At 44.1% G+C, this 19,151-nt stretch overlaps 3 protein-coding genes across 6 annotated transcripts in view; 2 read left to right on the top strand and 1 right to left on the bottom strand.

The window, feature by feature from the left end:
* CUNH7orf50 (chromosome unknown C7orf50 homolog) overlaps positions 1-2,062 on the top strand; it is a 154,335-nt gene extending 152,273 nt beyond the window's left edge. Inside the window, exon 6 of the mRNA XM_027656462.1 lies at positions 1,969-2,062. The gene's annotated coding sequence lies outside the window, so the exon portion shown is untranslated. The remainder of the gene's footprint in view (positions 1-1,968) is intronic.
* On the bottom strand, positions 1,926-15,773 carry LOC113953380 (cytochrome P450 2K1-like). Of its 2 annotated transcripts, XM_027656454.1 has the most exons (10): positions 15,667-15,773; positions 8,775-8,880; positions 6,428-6,590; positions 6,104-6,253; positions 5,651-5,811; positions 4,552-4,725; positions 3,886-4,027; positions 3,147-3,334; positions 2,531-2,672; positions 1,926-2,146 (listed from the first exon to the last, which is right to left on the bottom strand). In XM_027656454.1, the coding sequence occupies exons 1-10, from the start codon at positions 15,732-15,734 to the stop codon at positions 1,959-1,961; spliced, it is 1,482 nt and encodes a 493-aa protein (XP_027512255.1). In that variant the 5' UTR covers positions 15,735-15,773; the 3' UTR covers positions 1,926-1,958. The 2 variants fall into 2 exon arrangements, with proteins under 2 accessions (XP_027512255.1, XP_027512254.1); XM_027656453.1 differs by lacking the exon at positions 15,667-15,773 and having other exon boundaries at positions 8,775-9,129.
* A 406-nt stretch (positions 15,774-16,179) lies between these two features.
* On the top strand, positions 16,180-18,435 carry LOC113953384 (cytochrome c oxidase assembly protein COX19). 3 transcript variants are annotated; one of them, XM_027656464.1, is made up of 4 exons: positions 16,180-16,366; positions 16,487-16,598; positions 17,909-18,022; positions 18,219-18,435. In XM_027656464.1, the coding sequence occupies exons 1-3, from the start codon at positions 16,183-16,185 to the stop codon at positions 17,994-17,996; spliced, it is 384 nt and encodes a 127-aa protein (XP_027512265.1). In that variant the 5' UTR covers positions 16,180-16,182; the 3' UTR covers positions 17,997-18,022; positions 18,219-18,435. The 3 variants fall into 3 exon arrangements, with proteins under 3 accessions (XP_027512265.1, XP_027512266.1, XP_027512264.1); XM_027656465.1 differs by adding an exon at positions 17,364-17,409 and having other exon boundaries at positions 17,909-18,435; XM_027656463.1 differs by having other exon boundaries at positions 17,909-18,435.
* The last annotated feature ends 716 nt before the right edge of the window (positions 18,436-19,151 follow it).

The raw sequence follows: 19,151 nt of genomic DNA, 5'->3' as shown, positions 1-19,151 counted from the left end.
CTCACTCTTTGTTTTGCCAAACATGTCCTGGCTGCATGTGCTGCCCAAGGATCCCTGTGCTCACCTCTCTGGTGTGGGTGTATTAAAGGTGGTGCAGTCCAACTTTATCAGTTTGACCCAAAATCAACTTCATACTGTAACACCAGATAGATCAACAACAACAGAACAAAATATTTAATGATTAAGTGGGTGAAAAGGTCAGGCCTGCAGTAGTCAGACTGCAAATAGAGCAACAGCAAAACAAACGTAAGCAAGCGCAGCGGGGAAGGCTTCCTTGTTGCTCAGTTTGCCCAGCAGACTCCTTGAGCTGTAACCAGGAGCTGGCCCTGTGGTACAGCACGTGTACAAGTGCAATACCAGTACAAGTACAAGGTACAGTATAAATGTTAGAGTGCTGCCTTTAGTTGTGTGAACTAAAGCTAGTGAGAAGAGTCAGTGTCTTGGCCAGAGGCCACCCTACTTTGTCATCCCTTCATATTCTTTCTCCTTTCTTTCCTTCCATTTGCGGCACAGATCAGCTTTAGATGACAGCAACTTTAATTTTATGTTGTAGATTTGCTGTAACTGCCCCCTCAGTCTCTATAACTTTATTTCTCCCTTTTTTTTGTGTCATCCTAACCTTCCTTTCTCACTTCCAAACCAACACAAAAGCGTCTCTAGTGACTCACTTCTCCCTAACCCACGTGTGGTTTCCTGCCTGTTTCACAGCACACAAAGCAGCCTCCTCTCTTGTACCTGCACCCTCATTCAGATTTCACTCATGTATCATGCTTCCCTCAATGAGTGTAGCCTTGTAGGTACAGCAACTTCTTCCTACTCCTAAGGGATGCTGCATGAAATAAATCATCAATTGTAGTAATCAAACAGCTGCTCTAGGACAGCCAGAGTCTCTGGGGTGTCCCCAGCTTTCCACAGAGATCCCCATACAACAAGTTAATTGTACAGGTAACCAAGTTGGTAACAAAGTCTAATCTGCTTCTCCTTCCAGACTCTATTATTAGTTCTACATCTGTTTTCACAAGGACAGGTGGAGAAGAGGGCTGAGCCTCTCCCAGCTCTCTGATGGAGTGTGGCAGTCCTGCTGCCCAGCCCCAGGCTGCATCGCCCTCCCACTGCCATGGACTTGTCACTTTAGCCACACTGATTCAGAAACCCTTCACTTGCCATGGCTGGTCATTTTCTGACAGTTTAGAGATCTATGATGGCCCAATAAGGGATTGGACAAGTGCCAGAGCCAGGATGAAGCCAGGAGAGGTGAGGGAGTGGTAGAAATTCCTTTCTTAGCAGCAGCAGAAAGCTGCTAAATTGGCCCCATCATAAACAGGCTGTTCAGCATGAAGTGCCTGGTGTGAGTTGGAATGAACCCACTTCCCAAACCACTTAGATGTTTTCTGATAACTGTCCTGTGCCTGGGTCTTGGCATCAGCCCACGTTACACCCTCATGTCTGGGACTCTGTAATAAAGATAAGGCAGGTTGCATGGCACAATGGAAGCTCAGTCTGAGGCTCAGCTGAACAACCGTCCTGAGGAGATTTCCAGATCCATTAAGTGTCTGTTGTCTCCAGCTGGGCCATCAGTAATTAGCTCTGCTGTAGAGCTTGGACTTTGGGCTGAGAAATTCCCCTTGGAGGCTGCCAGGGGAGAGCCTCTGATGGGTTACATCTATAGAGGAGCCTTGAAGGCATTTCATTCTTTCAAACAGTCCTGAAAACAGCATCTCTGGTGTGCTGTTCCAGGAATGAATCACACTGCTTCTGAGAGCAGTATTCAGGGCTGTCTGAAGGGTTTGCATTAGAGACACCACAAGAGCTGTTGGAGAGAATAGCATGAATGAGAAAAATAGCAGTGCCTGGTGTCTTCCTTGCCCTAAAGCTCAGGTACAGATGGCTTTTGCCCCCTGTAACTAGACTTGCTTTCAAGCTTGAAGTGTTCACTACTCTACTGCCATGTTGTTTGATCATTCACAGGGCACAGCACAAACCAGGTGAGGCATGGGGTTCAAGGTAAAGCCGACATCAGCGGTGAGATCCAGGTCTGATTTATCCACTCCTGGAGGGGGACAAAAAACAAATTTGCGGAGCAAGCCCCCAAAAAAGAGGAACAGCTCCATTTTGGCCAGTCCTTCACCAAGGCAAGCCCTTCGTCCTGAAAACAACCAGGAGAGAAGTTAATGATCAGCATTGTAACTGTTAGTGTTGATCTCTGAGACCTAAACTGGAGATACAGTCTGTAAGAGCAGACTGCTGAGGTAGGAAATTTTCCCTTCCTTCTCTTTGTATATTGAAGGTGCTACTGACTTAATCTCAAGCTACACAGAGGGCTGTAGGTATATGAAATTATTCAGTGACTGTGAGTAAATCAGTGTCTCCCAGATCTCCCAAAGAAGAGGTGGTTACCGACAGCAATGGTGGACAGAAAAAAATGACTAGAAATTCCTCATCATCTGTTCTGTATCCCTGGCTTTCATACTTTTCTGAATCTGGGGGAACTACCATTAGCCTAGCCCCAGGTGGCACAGCCCCCTCTCACCTATGGAGAATGGAATAAATGCTTCTCTCCTAATGAAGTTCCCATTGGCATCCAGGAAATGGGAAGGATTGAACTGCTCCGGGGTTTTCCAGTGTAACTCATCATTCAGAGCAGAGGTCAGCAGTGGAATAATCTCAGTACCCTGAAAGGGATCAAAGAAACACATGGAAGAGGAGATCACTCTCCTAGTTGAGCCAGAGTACTTTCTTGTTTCTAATGTGAAGAGGCAAGTAAGACTGAGCCATGACAAATAGAAATGGGGATGCTTCCCTGCCCCATTGTGGTTCTGCCTGTTATCAGTAGCTGCTCTTTTATTTTTTGGACCACAAAACATTCCTTTCTTACAGAGTCAGATCTTTCAAGAAAGATGTTGAAGTAGACGCTCCACATTTGACATAAAAGATTCAAACCAGTGCGATTTAATTATGGTTATTCAAGATTCAAACAGCTGTAACAGACCACAGTCCATTGTATGCTGCAACAGTTATCCTGGATCCAAGACAAAGGGTCACATGAAAACATGCATCATGGTGTCTTTAATTATTTGTATTTTTCTTTGCTTTAAAGAAAACTGTAAGGAATCTGTACAGCATAAGCTGCTGTCCTCAAAGCTCACCTTAGGAATCACATAGCCTCGGAAATTCACATCTCTGGGAGTTGATCGTGATACACCCATAGGGACAATATTGGCAAACCTTTGTATTTCATGTATCACTGCTTCTGTATAAGGCATTTTTTTCCGGTCCTCCAACTTAGGCAGCTCTCCTGGTTCAATGACACGGTTCATTTCTTCCTGAATCTTTCCTTGGAGGGAGGAAAGGATTAAGAAGCTGATAACGATCTTACCTTGCAACTGAAATGATTTCCAGTTTGGCAAAGATGAAGAAAAGGGAAAACTGTGAATATTTGGGAAGAGCAGAAGTGGGTAAGCCAGGGCATGGTATGGCTCTTTCAGGTTTGTTGTTGAGCCAAGGAAACTTGAACAGAGTCGCTACAGTCCATCCCATGCCTGATTCTGACTACACACCTTTGTTACCCCATAACCTTCCACAGAAACCAGATCAGAATCAGCTCCTGAGGAGACCTTCAGTGACGTAAGCCCATAGCCTGCAGGTGAATAATCATGGGGGAGCTTTACTGTAACTGTAGACTGCCCCTCAGCCTCTCCCACTTGGCTGGGCTGGTTTATTGCAATTCAGTTGAAAAAAAATTCCTTTACAAAGTCAACGGTTGTTATCACTCTCAGAGCACTCAGAATCATTACTCTAGGCAGCACTGAATGAGTTCCACTCCTTTCCACAACCAAAGCCTTAAGCATACAACAAGGAATTGTACAAGAGATTTGTCAGCCTTACTCTGAATTTCTGGGTATTTCATCATCAGAAGGAGCCCCCAGCGCACAGTTGTAGATGTAGTTTCAGTCCCAGCAGCAAAGAGGTCTAAGGTTGAAAACATCAGGTTTCCATTGTCGAACATAGTGTGGGGTTTCTTTGACTCCTTCAAAACATTTGGGTAATGGCCATAAGTTCTACAGCAAGTAACACCTATATGTGACTGTGTTGCCACCATTTTTATCTGCATTTTAGGGCTCTGTGACTCTAAACATGCTGGAAAACGAAACATTTAGCATTTTAGCAATACGGCCTGTGCTGTGTGGAATTTGTCTGGTCCCAAGCATATGGGCAATACCCAGCTCTAGATATTAGTTGTAATTTTTTTATTGCAATGCACTTTATAACTGTGCCATTCTTGCAGGAAGGTTTGGGGTGATCTCCTCTTTATGTGTGCTGAGTGGTAACTTATGTCACACACATGGGACATCATGACAACCTTTTAACCAGCAGTTTCAGTGGAGCCATGGATTAAGTCCAGCACAGCTCACTGTGAGTATAAGGTTTGATACATCCTGTTCACTGCAATCCTTCTGTCTCCATGCGCTCCCAGTCCCTGACAGATGGCCAGTCCTAAGAATAAGTCATAGCTAAGAGAAGAGAAAGACTCTGAGAATCAGCTTTAAGTACCTTTTGTTGCTTTACCAGAAAGGCATCAACAAAGCCTGTTAAGTCATTTTCATTAAGCTCCTCTTTATGTTGCTGGAAGAGCTTCTGGAGGAAAGTGTTCAATTCACTGATATTTTGTAGCACAGTCTTGGAAGCTCCAGAGAGAAATCCAAGATATGGGTAGAAATTATATAACTGTGGAACGAGAGAATTCTTACTGTTAATGGACATTTTGAACGCATACAGGTATCTCAAATCACACTGCTTGTCCTTTGTCCCATGCCCTGACATTTCAGGCTGTAATTCCCCCACATTCACATGTACTGTCTAAGCAGCAATGGATTCCTGCAGAAGCAGAGTGTTCTGTTATGTCTCTGCATGAGTCCTTGCCATGACTTTTGGGAGATTCACCAGTTTAAATCTTCTTTCAGGGCTTCCAGCTGTGTAGATGGTGGGACAGAGGGTTTCAGATGTGAAAGATGGGAATGTGAGCATTGTACTTACTCCAGGGAAGGTCCTCAGGTGTGCCACACCCCTATGGCAGCAGAAGGGACTTGAACTGGCCACCTTCACAGACAGACAACATTACTCTGACCTGTCCTTGAATGGTGCTTTTTGGGCTTATCTAGTCTGGGGTTACAGACAGACACAGACCTCAGTGTGGCTCACTCCACTGGTGGTCAAAGCAGAAGCTTTGTGTCAGGAAGGAACAGGTTTATATCAGGCTGTTAGCTTGCTAAGGTTGAATTTCAGTGGCCAAAATGAAAGAAAAAGAGGTTTGTCAAACTTGGTACTAGGGGAAGCAGAACTAAGAGAGTTACTGAATGTGAAATACAAGGAGGCAGGTTGTGCTTCTGCTCTTCAAAGAGAGTAAAGTTGTTCCTTTTGTGAAGATTTTGGAGGGTTTTTTTCTTTTACTAATAAGCTTCACTGACTAAGCACAGGGACCTGGGAATCTATGTGTTTCAGATACAGAACCACAGATGTGTTCTGTACAGGCTGGCTGGCTGACAACATTCTTGTTTTCAGGAAGCAACTTGTGGGAGGCCAGGAGAACAAATATGGACAACTTGATATCCCCAAAAAATCTGAAAGGTAAAACATAAAATAGAGCTCTTACCAGCACCATAGGGGAGCCCAACAGCTTAGCATTTTGATTTATCAGTTCCAGCAATGTAAGAAACGCAGGATCATCATATTCAAACCTCTCTCCAAACAGTATCGAGCAGATGACATTGGATACAGCATTGTTGAGTATCATTTTTGTATCAAATGGTTTCCCTGTGTTTCAAGCAATTAAAAGATAGGACAATGTGACTGTGCTTTTTTCAGTCTGATTTCCTGTGGAAATGCAGTCCTGAGCTCCCAAAGAAAACTCATTCCCCACCCAGAATGCATAGCAAGGAACTTAGTTTCAGTGTTTTAAGGCCTCGGTTCAATAACCTACTGCAGCATATGCTGAACTTTAACCACCATTTGCTGAGATACCATTTGCTCAGAGTTAAACTTTCATTAATTTTTATTGTTCTGCTAGACCTGTTTTCTGTCTCTGGAAGAAAGACTTGACACTCACCATGATAGGATTCAAAATATTTGATAAGGGCATTTACTTCCTCCAGGATTTGGATCTCCAGGGTTCTCTTTCCCATTCCGAAATCCCGCAGTGTGGACAAGGTAAATCTTCTCATAGTTTTCCATAGCTCTCCGTGGCTGAATGCTATGCCTAAAATAAAGATGTAACATCCTATGTCATCTGTTGTTCATAAACATTTTAAGGCTTTCTTACACACTGGCACCTCTTTCAGATCACAAAAATGGATCTGTAAGATGGCGATACCCTCTGCTGTAAGAAGGTACTGAAAAAACTACAGAACTAACCAATCAAAAGGTCAATTACCATTTCCCTGTGTCATTTTCCTAAATATGGGTATTTCTGCCCTCTCTCCAAATTCTTCAGCATGATTCAAAAGGGCGTCCTTGATGGTTTCATACCCAGCCAGTACCACGGCTTTCCTGGGTCCAAAATGCACGGTGAAGACGTTGCCATATGTCTTGGATAGCTGACAAGGTGAATAAATATGTTCATTCAAAACCAGATCTGGACTCAAACACTAGTACCAGCCACCCTAGGTGGATTTTAGACCAAAAGGAGCCTCCTAGCCCTGCCTGAAGTCTCCAGGTGCTGCTGTAATTCAAGTAATGAGCAACAGCTATCGATTGCCAGCATCTCAGCTTGCACCCTGTTTGCACAACAAGGTGTCTGCTATCACTGCTCCTATCAGAGGAGTCAATAAAATGCCATTGCATTCCTGTGGTGTTCTGTAGTAACAGGCCAGTGCAGTGATACCACACTGGGAGGCTGTTTGGAGAATGCTGTGGCAGGCAGGCCTGTTTATTGTAATGCTGTTGACCTGAGGCAAGTGGGTGTGCACACACCTTTGAGGCTGAAGCCACAAACACTGCAAAAACAAAGCTAGACAATAACTCTTTCTTTCAGGACAGCACTTGTCTCCAACTATGGCAAGGTGCATAGTGTTGCAGTCATTGCAAAATTATTTGCTGGCCACCAGAAACTAGGAAGCCTGTTCTTGTAGATAATGTCACAGGAGCACTAGGCTTTTACAGCAAATTAAATATGGATCATCTGCTACACAGAAAGGTAGCTTTGACAAGCTAATCATTCACTTGGTATTTTAGACTTCGTTTAAACACACTTCAAGCCACCAGCTCCAAATGTCTTCTTGTTTCTGATGTGCCTGGGTTACCATTTGCTATGCATTAGATACATTCCACAAATTGAATTTCAGATTAGAAGCAGCTCCTGTTATTACACCAGACAAATTGAATTTGTTTTCATCAAATGGTGGTTTGACGGCTTGGGAGATAACATTAGCACTGGTTCTTTCATCCCTGGCAGCTCACAGAGTGAGCAGAGCCAGGGGCAGGGAATCACAGCTGCCTCCGAGCCTTCCTTTGGTCATTTCTTTGCATTAGTGGATGCTTCTTGGCATCCACTCTGTTTTTACTCAGAAACACAAGTATTGAATGTGGAAGGCCTGAAAGCCTAAATAAAGCTGCTTAGTAGATTACAGGAAACGAGTCTGGTGCCATCACATGACATTTGTATTATAAAATCCCCCAGTACTGCCAAAAATAGTTGCTCTTTCATACTGACATCCTCAAACATGCCTAGGATCAGAAGGGAGCTCAGGACCAGAAGCCCATCACAACTGGTCTCTGCACAATCCTCTGCACTGTAAATCAGGGCAGATGAGCACTGCATGCCTGCTACAGGAATTCCTTTCTTTTGCAGCCCAGGATGCCCTTTTTTCTACAATGAACTGGAGGATTTCAGTGTCTGCACTGCCCTCTCAGTGCAGATGTTCAAGTGGCTGAAGGAGTGCACTGTGGACTGTCTTTCCTCCATCACAGTGTCCAGTAAGCACACACAGGGCATGTGACAGGCCACTCACAGCACCTCAACTGTCTCTACAGCAACCAGATGATATCTGAATTCACACTGACTTGTCCCCAGCTCCCTATGGGAACACAGCAGACACTTTCGGAAACAAACATTGCCCCTGGCTTTATAATATTTAAGGGGTTTTTTTTCTTTCTTTTAAAAATAAAAGTATCCATGGAACTGCGTAAGAAAAACCAAATTTTTTAGCTAGACATATAAAAGCCACGTATCAAGTCCTTAATAACCCTGGTCAGTGTGTGTGTGCAGGGGAATGGCTGGGGAGGCAGAGTTGTGCTTTGCATTGCAGGGATATAATTAGCTTTGGAAATGTGTGCATAGGACCCCCTTCCCTCTGCTGTGGGGATGATACCCTTTCTTCCTTCCTTCCTTCCTTCCATCCATCCTTCCTAGAGGTCTGGCTGCAGTGAGACATCTCTTGATGGCAAATAGTACTGATTCGTTGGCATATTGGCCCAAATTGAGTCTTCTGCCTGCAGCTCTGAATGGCTTGAAACACCAACAGTATGGAGCTGATTGCAAGGGATGGTGATCTACATTGAAGTGCATAAAAAGAAAGGAGTGTGTGTATTATATTTATATATATAAACACATGTTTGTGTGTGTACACCTCCGAAGGTAAAGTCATTCTATCAGTCGGCCTATATGCCAAATATTTCTGCCCTCTATGCAAAACAAACACAATTGCATCTCCATTTCTCTAGTTGCATTTCTCACTTTGGGAATTGCACATTTTCCCCCTCTCTGCTCATCCAGCCCCTACCTCTGTCAGCGACTGGAACGGCTTTTTCAGGTCCACCACGTTCAAGTTTCCGATCAGAGGAAGAGGTCGTGGCCCAGGAGGCAAACTGCAAACCGACTTCTTCGAGCTGGTGAGAAAGTAAAGGAGAGCAAACAGCCCTGCTGCCAAACAGAGCAGTGAGCTGGAGCCCAAATACTGCAGGAAACTCTGCATGGCCATGTCCAAATCCAAGTGTGAGCATGAGCGTCTTGGGGTCTCTTTATAGCCCTTCTGTCATTTCCTGAACACACCTTCTGGGGAAGTGGCTTTGTGCAGAGAAAAGGACTCTGTGGTCTTGTTAACATCCATTTAGACCAGATGTACTTCATTATGCTGACAAATAAACCACGCTATGTTATTCTGAACCATGGATTATCGTAATCAGGAGTTCCTATTTCATCTATAACACTGAGACAAGGTGTTTGGTTTCCAGTGAAAATCCGTGTTTTGGGCATGTTGTTCTCTGCATTGTTTCAGGGGCAGAACTCAAGGACAGGACCCAAGCTGGATTGCTGCCATGGTGCCAGGTCACAGGACTCAGCTGGACCACTGGTGATGCAATGGAGGAAGCAGGACACAGGAAAGCCCACAATAACACATGGCCCAGGGTGCAGCTGGCAAGCAAGCCCTCAGGAAAGACAAGACTGACCATGGAGGAGTTGGAACAGTGGTTGCATAAAGATGTGCTAATTCAGGATTGCCAGTGGGAGTAGATCTATTTACAGGTGACAGCTTTGATTCTCTTTGCTTTCCTGCCACCCCAGTGAAACCACCTCCTTGAGCAACACAGTGTTTTCATTGCTAGCATTGTTGTTGATCTTTGTCCCAAAAATTCTCTACCAGCAATCCCAAACCGCTCCTGAAACCACTTCAGTCATTATTTTGCAGTTTACTGTCCAGAGGACTGGGTGTCCAAGTCTGGCTCTGTGCTTGGTGATGACTCCTTTTGTTTATGGGCAGATGCTTGTAATCCTCTAGGAGAAACCGTCCCCTCCAGGCAATCCTTCTGCCTAGACTGGAAAAGAGATCCTGAACCTTTGTAATCTGGGAGGAGCCAGGATCAGAGTGCAGCTGGCCAGGCAGAGGATGGAGGCTGCCTGGGCAGCTGTTGCAGAGGGGGTGCCAGGCAGGAGCAGCAGTTTTTTGGCCCTCCAGGTGCACTGAGTCATGCACCATGCCAGGGCAGGGGCCTGCAAGAGCCTGCGTGCCCGGGAGACAGCTCCCCAAGAGCCACCTACACCCTCTGCATCCTGGAGGGATGACAACAAAGCTGAGGTGATTATGAACAAGAGGCCACTGTTGAAATGGTAACTCTGGGGGAAAGAGTCAATTTGATGCTCTATCACATATTCTCAAGTGGGGATATTTTGTTCCCCAGTTGCAGATTCTGTCAGATTACTGGGCTGTGCTGCTGTTCACCCCTTTAGAAATCTTTAGCTTTAATAATACTTTTGATAGAATTCTCCAAGGCTCCCGGGTGCAGGCTCCACTGATGGAAAAATGATGATTATTTATTAATAATAATAAAAGTACATTAGCCGAAGGCAAGGGGAATCAATAAACTCTAACTAAATTGACATGAAAAAGGTGCCTGCACATCTGCCTGTTCTCCAAGGGTTGTTATCAGGAGTGGAGTTTTTCACAAGGGGGAACTTTCTTGTGCAGGGTGGGCAAAGAAAAGAGGGCAATGGATGGTTGTATCAGTCTCAAGATTTTCTGCAAAACTATGAGGTCTTTTTCTGCATTCTCTTCTCCCAGACATTTCCAAGAATATCAGAGTCTTCTCTGAGAAAATGGTGTGACCACTGGGACTCCTGACACTCTGTAATACACAGTAAGAGGGAGGAAAAAACCCTACATGGGGCCAGTTGGGCACCAGTGGAGGAAATCTGTTGTTTCTGTTTACATACAGGTCTGTTGGAATGGAGCTGGCTGCTGCCATAGCAAGCAAGAGCACCTTCCCAAGGGCTACCAATTTGTTTCAAGCTTCAGGTTGTACCTGGAGACAATATAGGGTGAAACCCTTTCTCAAATAGTGACCCCATGGACTTGCAACCTGCTGGGCTGGTGTATGCACTGTGGGAAATAATGGAGGAGCTCTCCAGCAGGAGGGAATGATTGCAGTCTTAAAATACAGCCAATCTGATGCCTTCACCTCCACTTCTTCCTCATATACCTTGGTTTCCAGTATGCAACTCCAAACACAGCCTACAACTGAGTTGCTGGCTTGCAGGTGAGGCATCCCACACAGGACTGGGGAGAAAACGTTGCTCCCTGCTCACGTGTCTTTGTCTTTCTACCAGCCCAAGCCAGAACTGATACCATCTTAAGGTAAGCAGACCTTGTGGGCACAGCTCAGTTCCTCCTAGAAAATGAGCCTGTACATTAAACAGCCACAGTAATTTCTGTGTGCTCATCTGGAGAAGGTCATATCATCTTCTAATGGGACACAGGTTAACAATGCTACAGTAACCGTAGGATAATGCAGGGAAAGAGTTGTTATAAGGCCATAATTCAGTCAATGGCTGCTGATAACATAATAAACCATGAGAGTGAACACCAAGTGCTTGTGTGCCTTGCAAGGCTCTGCCACTGATTTACAGCCTCTGGAGATGCCTATCAGCCCGTGCATTGTTATCAGGAATATATAAAGCCTGAGCACACCCTATTAAACATTAACATTTTTAAAGACCCAGATGTGTTAAAACTCGGGCTGCTCCTTGCTAATGGATTTTGCTTGCCTTGACAAATGCCACTGCAAAAAGAAATCAAAAGCTTCCCGACTTTGACCTCTTTCAATTTTTCATCATTATGGCATTGTTTTATTGGATTACACCCACTTCTTCCCACCCTGCCAATCTGTGTTTCTGCAGGATCACTACAGGGTGGTGATCAGTATCTCAAGTGTTCCGTATGCTCATTTTCATACAAATAACTTGTTAGTTTCTTTTCACTTATCTGTCAAACCAGTGTGGGCTGCAAATCTACTTTGAGAAGAAAGACTCCTAGAAAAATATTTTTAAAAATCATTATTTCACTGCAAAAATTTTTTTTAAAGACTCATGGGGGGTTTTTTTACATATTCTGAGCTGAAAGAATTTATGTGATGGGTCTGGTCACTGGGAGAAGAAAATAAAAAAATCTGTGCGTGGGATTAGTGCATTGCCCCTGTGCAGAGCCTGAGGTGGCAGTATTTTCCACTCCTGTTAAGCATTTACCATTCTTGGGAACTTTGGTGCTTCTAAAAGCCTTCTTCTTGTACTGAATGGATGCCATTCCTTCCTTAGTCTCATTCAGTGAGAAAACACATGGGAGATCCTCGGGTTTGGTGCTGGTAATGTTACTTTTCAATATGCATATCTACAAAAACATTTGCAGTAAAGTCCCTTGTGACCATAGCCAGAACCACATTCTTCCAGATCTCACATTTACACCAAGTCACGGCAGCCTGACCTGGGAAGTCAGAAATCAAATCAAATGCCTTGTCATAACTCCAAGGATTTTTTGTTCGGGGTCTCTAGCCTCAGTCTATCTCAACGGGGAGTATTGCAGAAATTGTATTAATCCAAGAGAAATTTGGGACATATCATGAAGGGTGATTAGGAGGTAGGTATTTACAGAGCCAGGGGCCCAGCATCTTATTTTTGGGCCCCTGTCTGGATGCAGGTAGAGATGTGGATTTAGATATACCAGAATCGCAACTAGCGGTGTAAGATAAAGGTTTACTTTGCATCTCAGTGCAGCATTACTATTTCTACAACATTCCTCTCTAACCTGATGAGGCTTTGGCTCAGTAATAACAGAAAATGAGCTATCACTCTGTACATCTTTGCAGAGCACATAACATATTAAGGCTCTGATCTCAGCGGCATGAAACTACAATTTCCCTGTAAGTGCAAAACAATAATACTTCATTAATCACCCACAACAAAAATCCCCATTCCCCAGACTATTCTGGCAATATTCTGCATTTTTGCTTGTCTAGGAACCTGAATTAAAAGGGAGAAAAATGGTTTACAACAGCCTGTGGCAGTGATGTAGCAAGAGACCTTATGTAAGAGCTGGCGGCATGCTCGCCTTGCAAGGGTGAGGTGTAGGAATGAGTGATCCTGGAAGGATGTTTCTCTGAGGTGTGTTCTGTGCCTGGGCTGGGAACAGCAGTCTCAAGGGCACAAATTCCAGCATCTGAATGTGCTTGGTCTTGTTCATCTCATTAATTTCTTACAGCTATCCCAAGTGAAGCTATGAAATCCCCGAGTACTTTACTCAAAGCCTTTCATGGCTTGTCAATAAATTATTTTCAAATTAACTACCTGATAATTTGAATATTTAGGCTTTTAAAAGATGCAGCGTGGTGCAAGAGAGAAAATAATGGAAGTCACCAACTTTACCCTGCCCATAAAAAAGAATAAAGGTTCTTCTCTGACGTATTATTCAGTTTGGTGCTTCTGAAAAGTAGTGGTGTGTAATAACTTCTTCTGAAGAGACATTTGTACAACTGACAAATAAACACCAATACTGGAATAAGTTTTCAGCACTAACTGACAACATCGTAAAAGAGCAAACAGTTTTTAAATGTTACTTTAGTCCATATTTAATGAATCTTTAGTTCCTAACTAATGACTAACAGCTCTGATTCAAGCAAAGGATTTTTTTTTTTTTAATCTATCAACCTCTCTACCTTGAAAGGGGAAGATCCAAGATATTCCCTACTTTGGGAAGCCTTCTAATTTGAGCCTTCTAATTTTTGGAAAGGGCTCAGGACTCCAGACTAGAGATACCCTGAAACACTTCATGCTTTACAAATTATCTGATTTCTCTTGTAAAATGGGCACTTTTTTATTGAAGCAGCTATTTCAGATTTCCCTGATGCTGTCAAAGTCTCTCACTTCTTTGAAAGATAATATGAAAAAAACATTTAATTCTCTGTTTATGGCACTGCTTTGTTTTTATTGAATTTCTTTGGAATTGGTTGGCTTAATCTGCAAATGAGATTTTTTTTTCTTCACACTGGTTATCTAACAGGGGTTTCACTTGATCTCCTTGGGAAAAACACATCCTTAACTGCAAAAGCACGTGTACTGGGTTGTATGACAGCATGTACCTTTAAAGGAAACTCTAGAAGATACAACTGGCATTTGCAATAAAAACATTAAGTAACCATAACCAAACATCTGCTACTATACCTGACCTGAAGGCGGGTAACTACAAAATTTAAGGCTCCAAAGACAGACAGTTAATAAATAGGTAATAAAAATATTTGTATATAATAAAATATATCAACTTGATACAGCCTTTGCCTGGAATAATGGAATCGTTTAGGTTGGAAAAGACCTTTAAGATCATTGAGACCAACTGTTCCCCCAGCACTGCCAAGGCCACCACTAAACCATGTCTCTCATCACCACATCTACATCTTTTAAATCCCTCTGGGGATGCTGGCTCCAACCACTGCCCTGGGCAGCCTGTTCCAAGGCTTGACCACCCTTTTGAGGAAGAAATTTTTCTTAATATGTACACTCCCACCCAACTGGGTGTCATCTACAAGCTTACTGAGGGTGCACCCAATCCCCTCATCCAGATTGTTGATAAGGATATTAAACAGAACTGGAATGGATTGTCACTGTCTGCCTGGGAATAATTCTGCTGTGGGATTCCTGTGTATCTTTTTCCTTTGACTTCTTCCTTCATCACGTGGGGAACCAGCAAGTCCAGAAAGTCAGGAACATAATTTGGGCAGTTTGCTAAAATCAAGTGCCTTGACACTTCAGCTAAACTTGTCCAGATGAACCAAAGCTGCTTCTCTGCTGCTCAGTCCTCTGAGATCTGGGAGACAGTTTGCTGCATGTATTTATGAAAGAGGAGTATCTCGCTTTTACCACCAAGTGTTGTAATGAAGTCAAGTGGAAAAGTGCCATTTGCCGTATAATAAAAACCCTCCATTGTTCATAGCACTGAACACCTAATAATAAAACCTTAAATTTCAGGCTGTTTAAACCAGTTACTTATGTAATAGAACACGGTGTAATTTTCCATTTAGAATTTCAATACTGTAATAAGAAAGCAATCAAGGCATAAACAAAACACACTTTAAATAGAGCTGCAGGTAGTATTTCCATAATGACTGTCCTTAAAAATTGAAGCTATTTCTCTTTTTTTTCCCAGCCTCGAATTCTTTCTACTTAGCTCAGTCATTTAATTAAAAGAAAAATCAACTTAAAACAGATGAAAGACTGTCTGAAACCAATTGCAGCTATTAGCAAAGAAGAAAAAATACTACTGTAATCCACTGTTAACACTCGGGTAGGTTAAATTAAAGCCATTTCTCATCCTCCTTTCAGGAGGAGATTGTGGATCTGCAGAGCATGTGCTGTAAACCTGCAGGCAATAGGGGTGTTTTTCTTGATTATCCATCTTGAGGATCTGGAAGTTGGTTTTACCAGCCTCATCAGCGTTCATGGCATGTGATGGGAACCCTCCTGCTCACCCATCCTTTGTAGGAGGCATAAAATAACTTGGTGCTGTCCATCAGGTTTGTGCACGGCATTAAACCATGGGGATTAATGAGGGATAAGCAATCATGTTATTACCACCACAGGCAGCTGATGGAAGAGTTCATGTCACTGCAGCAGGATGGGGATGGCTCCTCCAAAATCCTGCTGGGTTTCTGAGGGAAGTTCATACTGCCTCCCTGCAAGTGTTATCCCCAGGGCTCTGGGATCGCACCAGCCAGGGCTGGGTCCTGAAAAATGTGCCTTTAAGTCAAGACTCAGCACTCTCAGAAGTGGCAGGTGAGGAACTCGTTCTTCATGGCAGAGGGGAAGAAAGAGCCCGGCCTCAGCCTGGTCCCTGGATAGAAATGGGAGAGACTCGCTAAGGCTGGATCCTGTATGAAGCAGTTTGCTGACACCAGGATCCAAGTTTGGCTCTTTCCCCCTCCATTTCCAGCTGAACAAGTGCCAGTGACAGACCGTTTTTCCAGGCCCCTCCGCAGACAGGAGGCCGGTGGCCATCGCTCTTACCCACCCATGCACAGAACCATGGAATCACGGGATATCCTGCGTTGGAAGGGACCCACAATCATCATCAAAGTCCAACTCCTGGCCCTGCCCAGGACAACCCCAAGAATCATTCGGAGCGTTCAGAGCGGAATGAGGACAAACCCACGGGTTTTTATGAGGAGGAATCGGTTTATTTCACAGAAGCGGACGAAGCCCTGAATGCAGGGACGCGAACCCCCCCGGCCCGACCCTCCCGCTGGGGCCCGGCCCAACATGGCGGGCGTCGTCGTCGTCGTCTCCATGGCGACGCGTCCATCGCTGCGGTTGCCATGGCCACGGGGACGCCGCGACCATGGCGGGCGGCCCCGCCCCGGTCACGTGGCCGCTCGATGCGCTCGGCGCGCGGCTCCCCCCGGCGGCGGGACGGACCGACGGACCGGGACAGGGACCGAGGGACCGTCCGTGCCAAACCCCCACCCAACACCGGCGACATGTCCACCGCCATGAACTTCAGCGCCAAGAGCTTCACGCCGCGGCCGCCGGACAAGGGCGCCTTCCCGCTGGATCACTTCGGTGCGGTACCGCGGCCGGGCGGCCCCGCGCCGGGCCTGTCTCCCCCCGCCCCTGGGTGTCACGGCCCCGGTGGGTGTCACGGCCCCGGTGGGTGTCACGGCCCCTCGCTGTGTGTTACAGGGGAGTGCAGCGCCTTCAAGGAGCAGTTCATGGAGTGTCTCCGGCACAGCGGCTACGAGAGCGCGGCCTGCCGGGAGCGCGCCATGGCCTACCTGGAGTGCCGCATGGACAGGCGAGTGTGCCCCCGACACCGGCCCTGCCCCATCCCGGGCGTCCCCGGGACACGCTGGGGACCTGGCGGCCAGCCCGGTGGTCCCCGGGGCGAGGATCCCTTTGCGGGCACGGGAGGGGAAGGCAGCCCGCAGTCACACGGGGGGGTGTCCTTGAAGGTGCCCCGTGTGGCATCAGCATCACTTGGCTCGTGTTTCCATGTTTTCCAGCCCGTGCGGTGGGATAACAGCGGGACTCGGGCAGCTTCCATCCTGCACAACCGCATTCCTCGATGTGAAGCTTATTTTTTTTCCCAGCTAGTTACGAGTTAAACTTTTAATTTGCACGTACTTTGCTCACCTCCTGCCTGTCCTTCCTAATCAGCTCTGAGTGTGTCTTTAGGACCCCAATAGGTATTTGTATAACTTAACCATGAATTATCAGAGCCAGTGGTATTTCTTTGTGTATACTAATGCAACTGAGTCTTAATTAATGCTGAGATCAAAATACATCCTCGTATAATTCAATTATATAATATATATTTCCACATAATATAGATATATTCAAGTATATAATACATATTTGAGTATATAATACATATTCGAGTATATAATATTTTCCTATATAAAATTTTCCTGTATAATACATCCTAGTGTAATTCAGGTATAGTTCAAGCAGAAGTACTTTGGCCTGTTAGCCCCTTAGAAATATGTTTCAAGCAGGCAAGTTAAAAGTTCTACTTGTTCCTCAGGTAAAGTGAAAAAAGTGTTGGTGTTTGGTTTTCCAGGGATGTTTCCATTCTTGCATTGCTTTGCAGTGCTTCCTGTACAACGGTGAGTCAGGGAACTCTGGGAAGTAAATGAATTTCCCTGTATTTAAGGAAAATACACTTTTATGGGCTGGTGTCAAGGAGGGCTGCAAATCAAAACCTTGTTTGAAAATCACTGCAGCAAAGGATAGTGGCAACTAAAAGTGGTAATTCACTGTCATAAATGGCACAGGTAGAATTTTAGAAAGCTCTTATGCAGTCTGTTAGTTAAAGATAAACCAAGAGTCAGGTCAGTTTCTGAGGAAACTCTTACTCAGTATCTAAAATCAGGAAACAACACATTTATTTGGAAAACTGCTGTTAAGGAGAAAAAAAAAAGATCCCAGAATGTTGCTTTCTGAAAACTGAAATTTCTGAGATCTTGCCAAGCAGCAGTAACTCTCTATAGATGTCTTGGGTTTCTTTAGGGTGAGTGATACTAAATGAAGTGAAGAATGCTGCTGTTCTTTTGTTTATAGACTGTGTTCTCTAAAAAGCTTTTTGTTTTCTTCTTTTTAACTTAGGCAGCTTATGGCTAATGAACCACTGGAAAAATTGGGATTTAAAGACCTGATAAATGAGAAATCAGAAGAAAAACCTGAAAAGTTGTGATGAAGACAGACAACTTTGCTCCTCATGTATGGAATGCATAACTCTAAATGTAGTACATATTGTACCTTCTATTCATATTGCAGTAGGAAATGTTTCCTAAAGGAACATTTTTTCCAGAGTTTAATTTTCCTAAAATAAGATTTTTTTTTTAAATGAGCAAAAGTACTGCCTTTGTCTGCTTTGCTCAAGCATTTCTTAACTTCTTTCTTTTAATTTCTCTAGAGGGAAAACAGTTACTGCCTGAAGTGTTCTCCATGTCTCTGTAAGAACAGTGAAGTCTTATTTTAAAAGGACAAAACTCCCAAACCAAACAACCCTTTATTGTGTAGATCTTGAACTACTGATTAATCTTGTGTGGGCAGTACTAATATGCTCACAGGAGTTGCTTGTTAGGTGGAAATAAAGCTGTTGTGGTACTTGCAAACTGCTTTTCATTAAATACTGGTATTAGTGCCCATCTTTGGGGTGATCTCCTTCTCACCCTGCTAGGGAAGACACTTGGGGTGAGTGGTTTTTTTCAGTCTTAAAATCTTCCATCATTGTCAGGAGAGTATTTCTGGTTCCAGACACCAATCAGGTAGTGATTCTGCTTTTAGTTACCATGCCAGCAGTGTTCACCTAACTTCATTTCATCATTTAACTGGGAATCTTTCATTTTGAATACATTCACTTATCCAAATAGAGCTGCCATATGTTTTGGGGTTTTAATATCTTAATGGTGAAATCAATGTGGAGACAGAAATGGTGTTTATTTGTGCTCTAAGTTACCAAATATACATAATGTGATTGGACACTTTTATTCTTTCAAAATCAAATGTTTTATATTAAAAACCAGGGCAGATCAGGAGTTAGCTGTGTAAGAAATCCAGTGTTTCTTCCAACACATGTAGCTGCAGCCCATACATTGAAAAGGCCATGCAGCAGGTGAGAAATCAGCTCTGAGTGTGTCTTTATGATCCCTGATATGTATTTGTATAATTTAACCATGAATTACCAAAGCCATTCTCTTGCATGTGGTAATGCAATTGAGTCTTTCTTAATTAATGTTGAGTTCAAGCAGAAATAGTTTGGCCTGTTAGCCCCTTAAAAATGTGTTTCAAGCAGGCAATAAATTTGTAAATCCTTTGGCTGTATTTTCTACTGTATTTTCTGCCC

This window comes from Corapipo altera, unplaced genomic scaffold (assembly GCF_003945725.1).
Source record: "Corapipo altera isolate COAL_440 unplaced genomic scaffold, ASM394572v1 104, whole genome shotgun sequence".
In the NCBI taxonomy this organism is placed as follows: Eukaryota; Metazoa; Chordata; class Aves; order Passeriformes; family Pipridae; genus Corapipo; species Corapipo altera.
This window is presented reverse-complemented; position numbering and strand designations above follow the sequence as displayed.

Coding starts and splice junctions, on each gene's coding strand:
- LOC113953380 (XM_027656453.1), bottom strand. CDS start 8,972: ATGGCCATGCAGAGTTTCCTGCAGTATTTGGGCTCCAGCTCACTGCTC. Junction 5,812..6,103: donor ATATTTTGAATCCTATCATG/GTGAGTGTCAAG, acceptor CTTGAAACACAG/GGAAACCATTTGATACAAAA. Junction 2,673..3,146: donor GAGGCTATGTGATTCCTAAG/GTGAGCTTTGAG, acceptor GATCCCTTTCAG/GGTACTGAGATTATTCCACT.
- LOC113953384 (XM_027656464.1), top strand. CDS start 16,183: ATGCGCTCGGCGCGCGGCTCCCCCCGGCGGCGGGACGGACCGACGGAC. Junction 16,367..16,486: donor CTTCCCGCTGGATCACTTCG/GTGCGGTACCGC, acceptor TGTGTGTTACAG/GGGAGTGCAGCGCCTTCAAG. Junction 16,599..17,908: donor CTGGAGTGCCGCATGGACAG/GCGAGTGTGCCC, acceptor TTTTTAACTTAG/GCAGCTTATGGCTAATGAAC.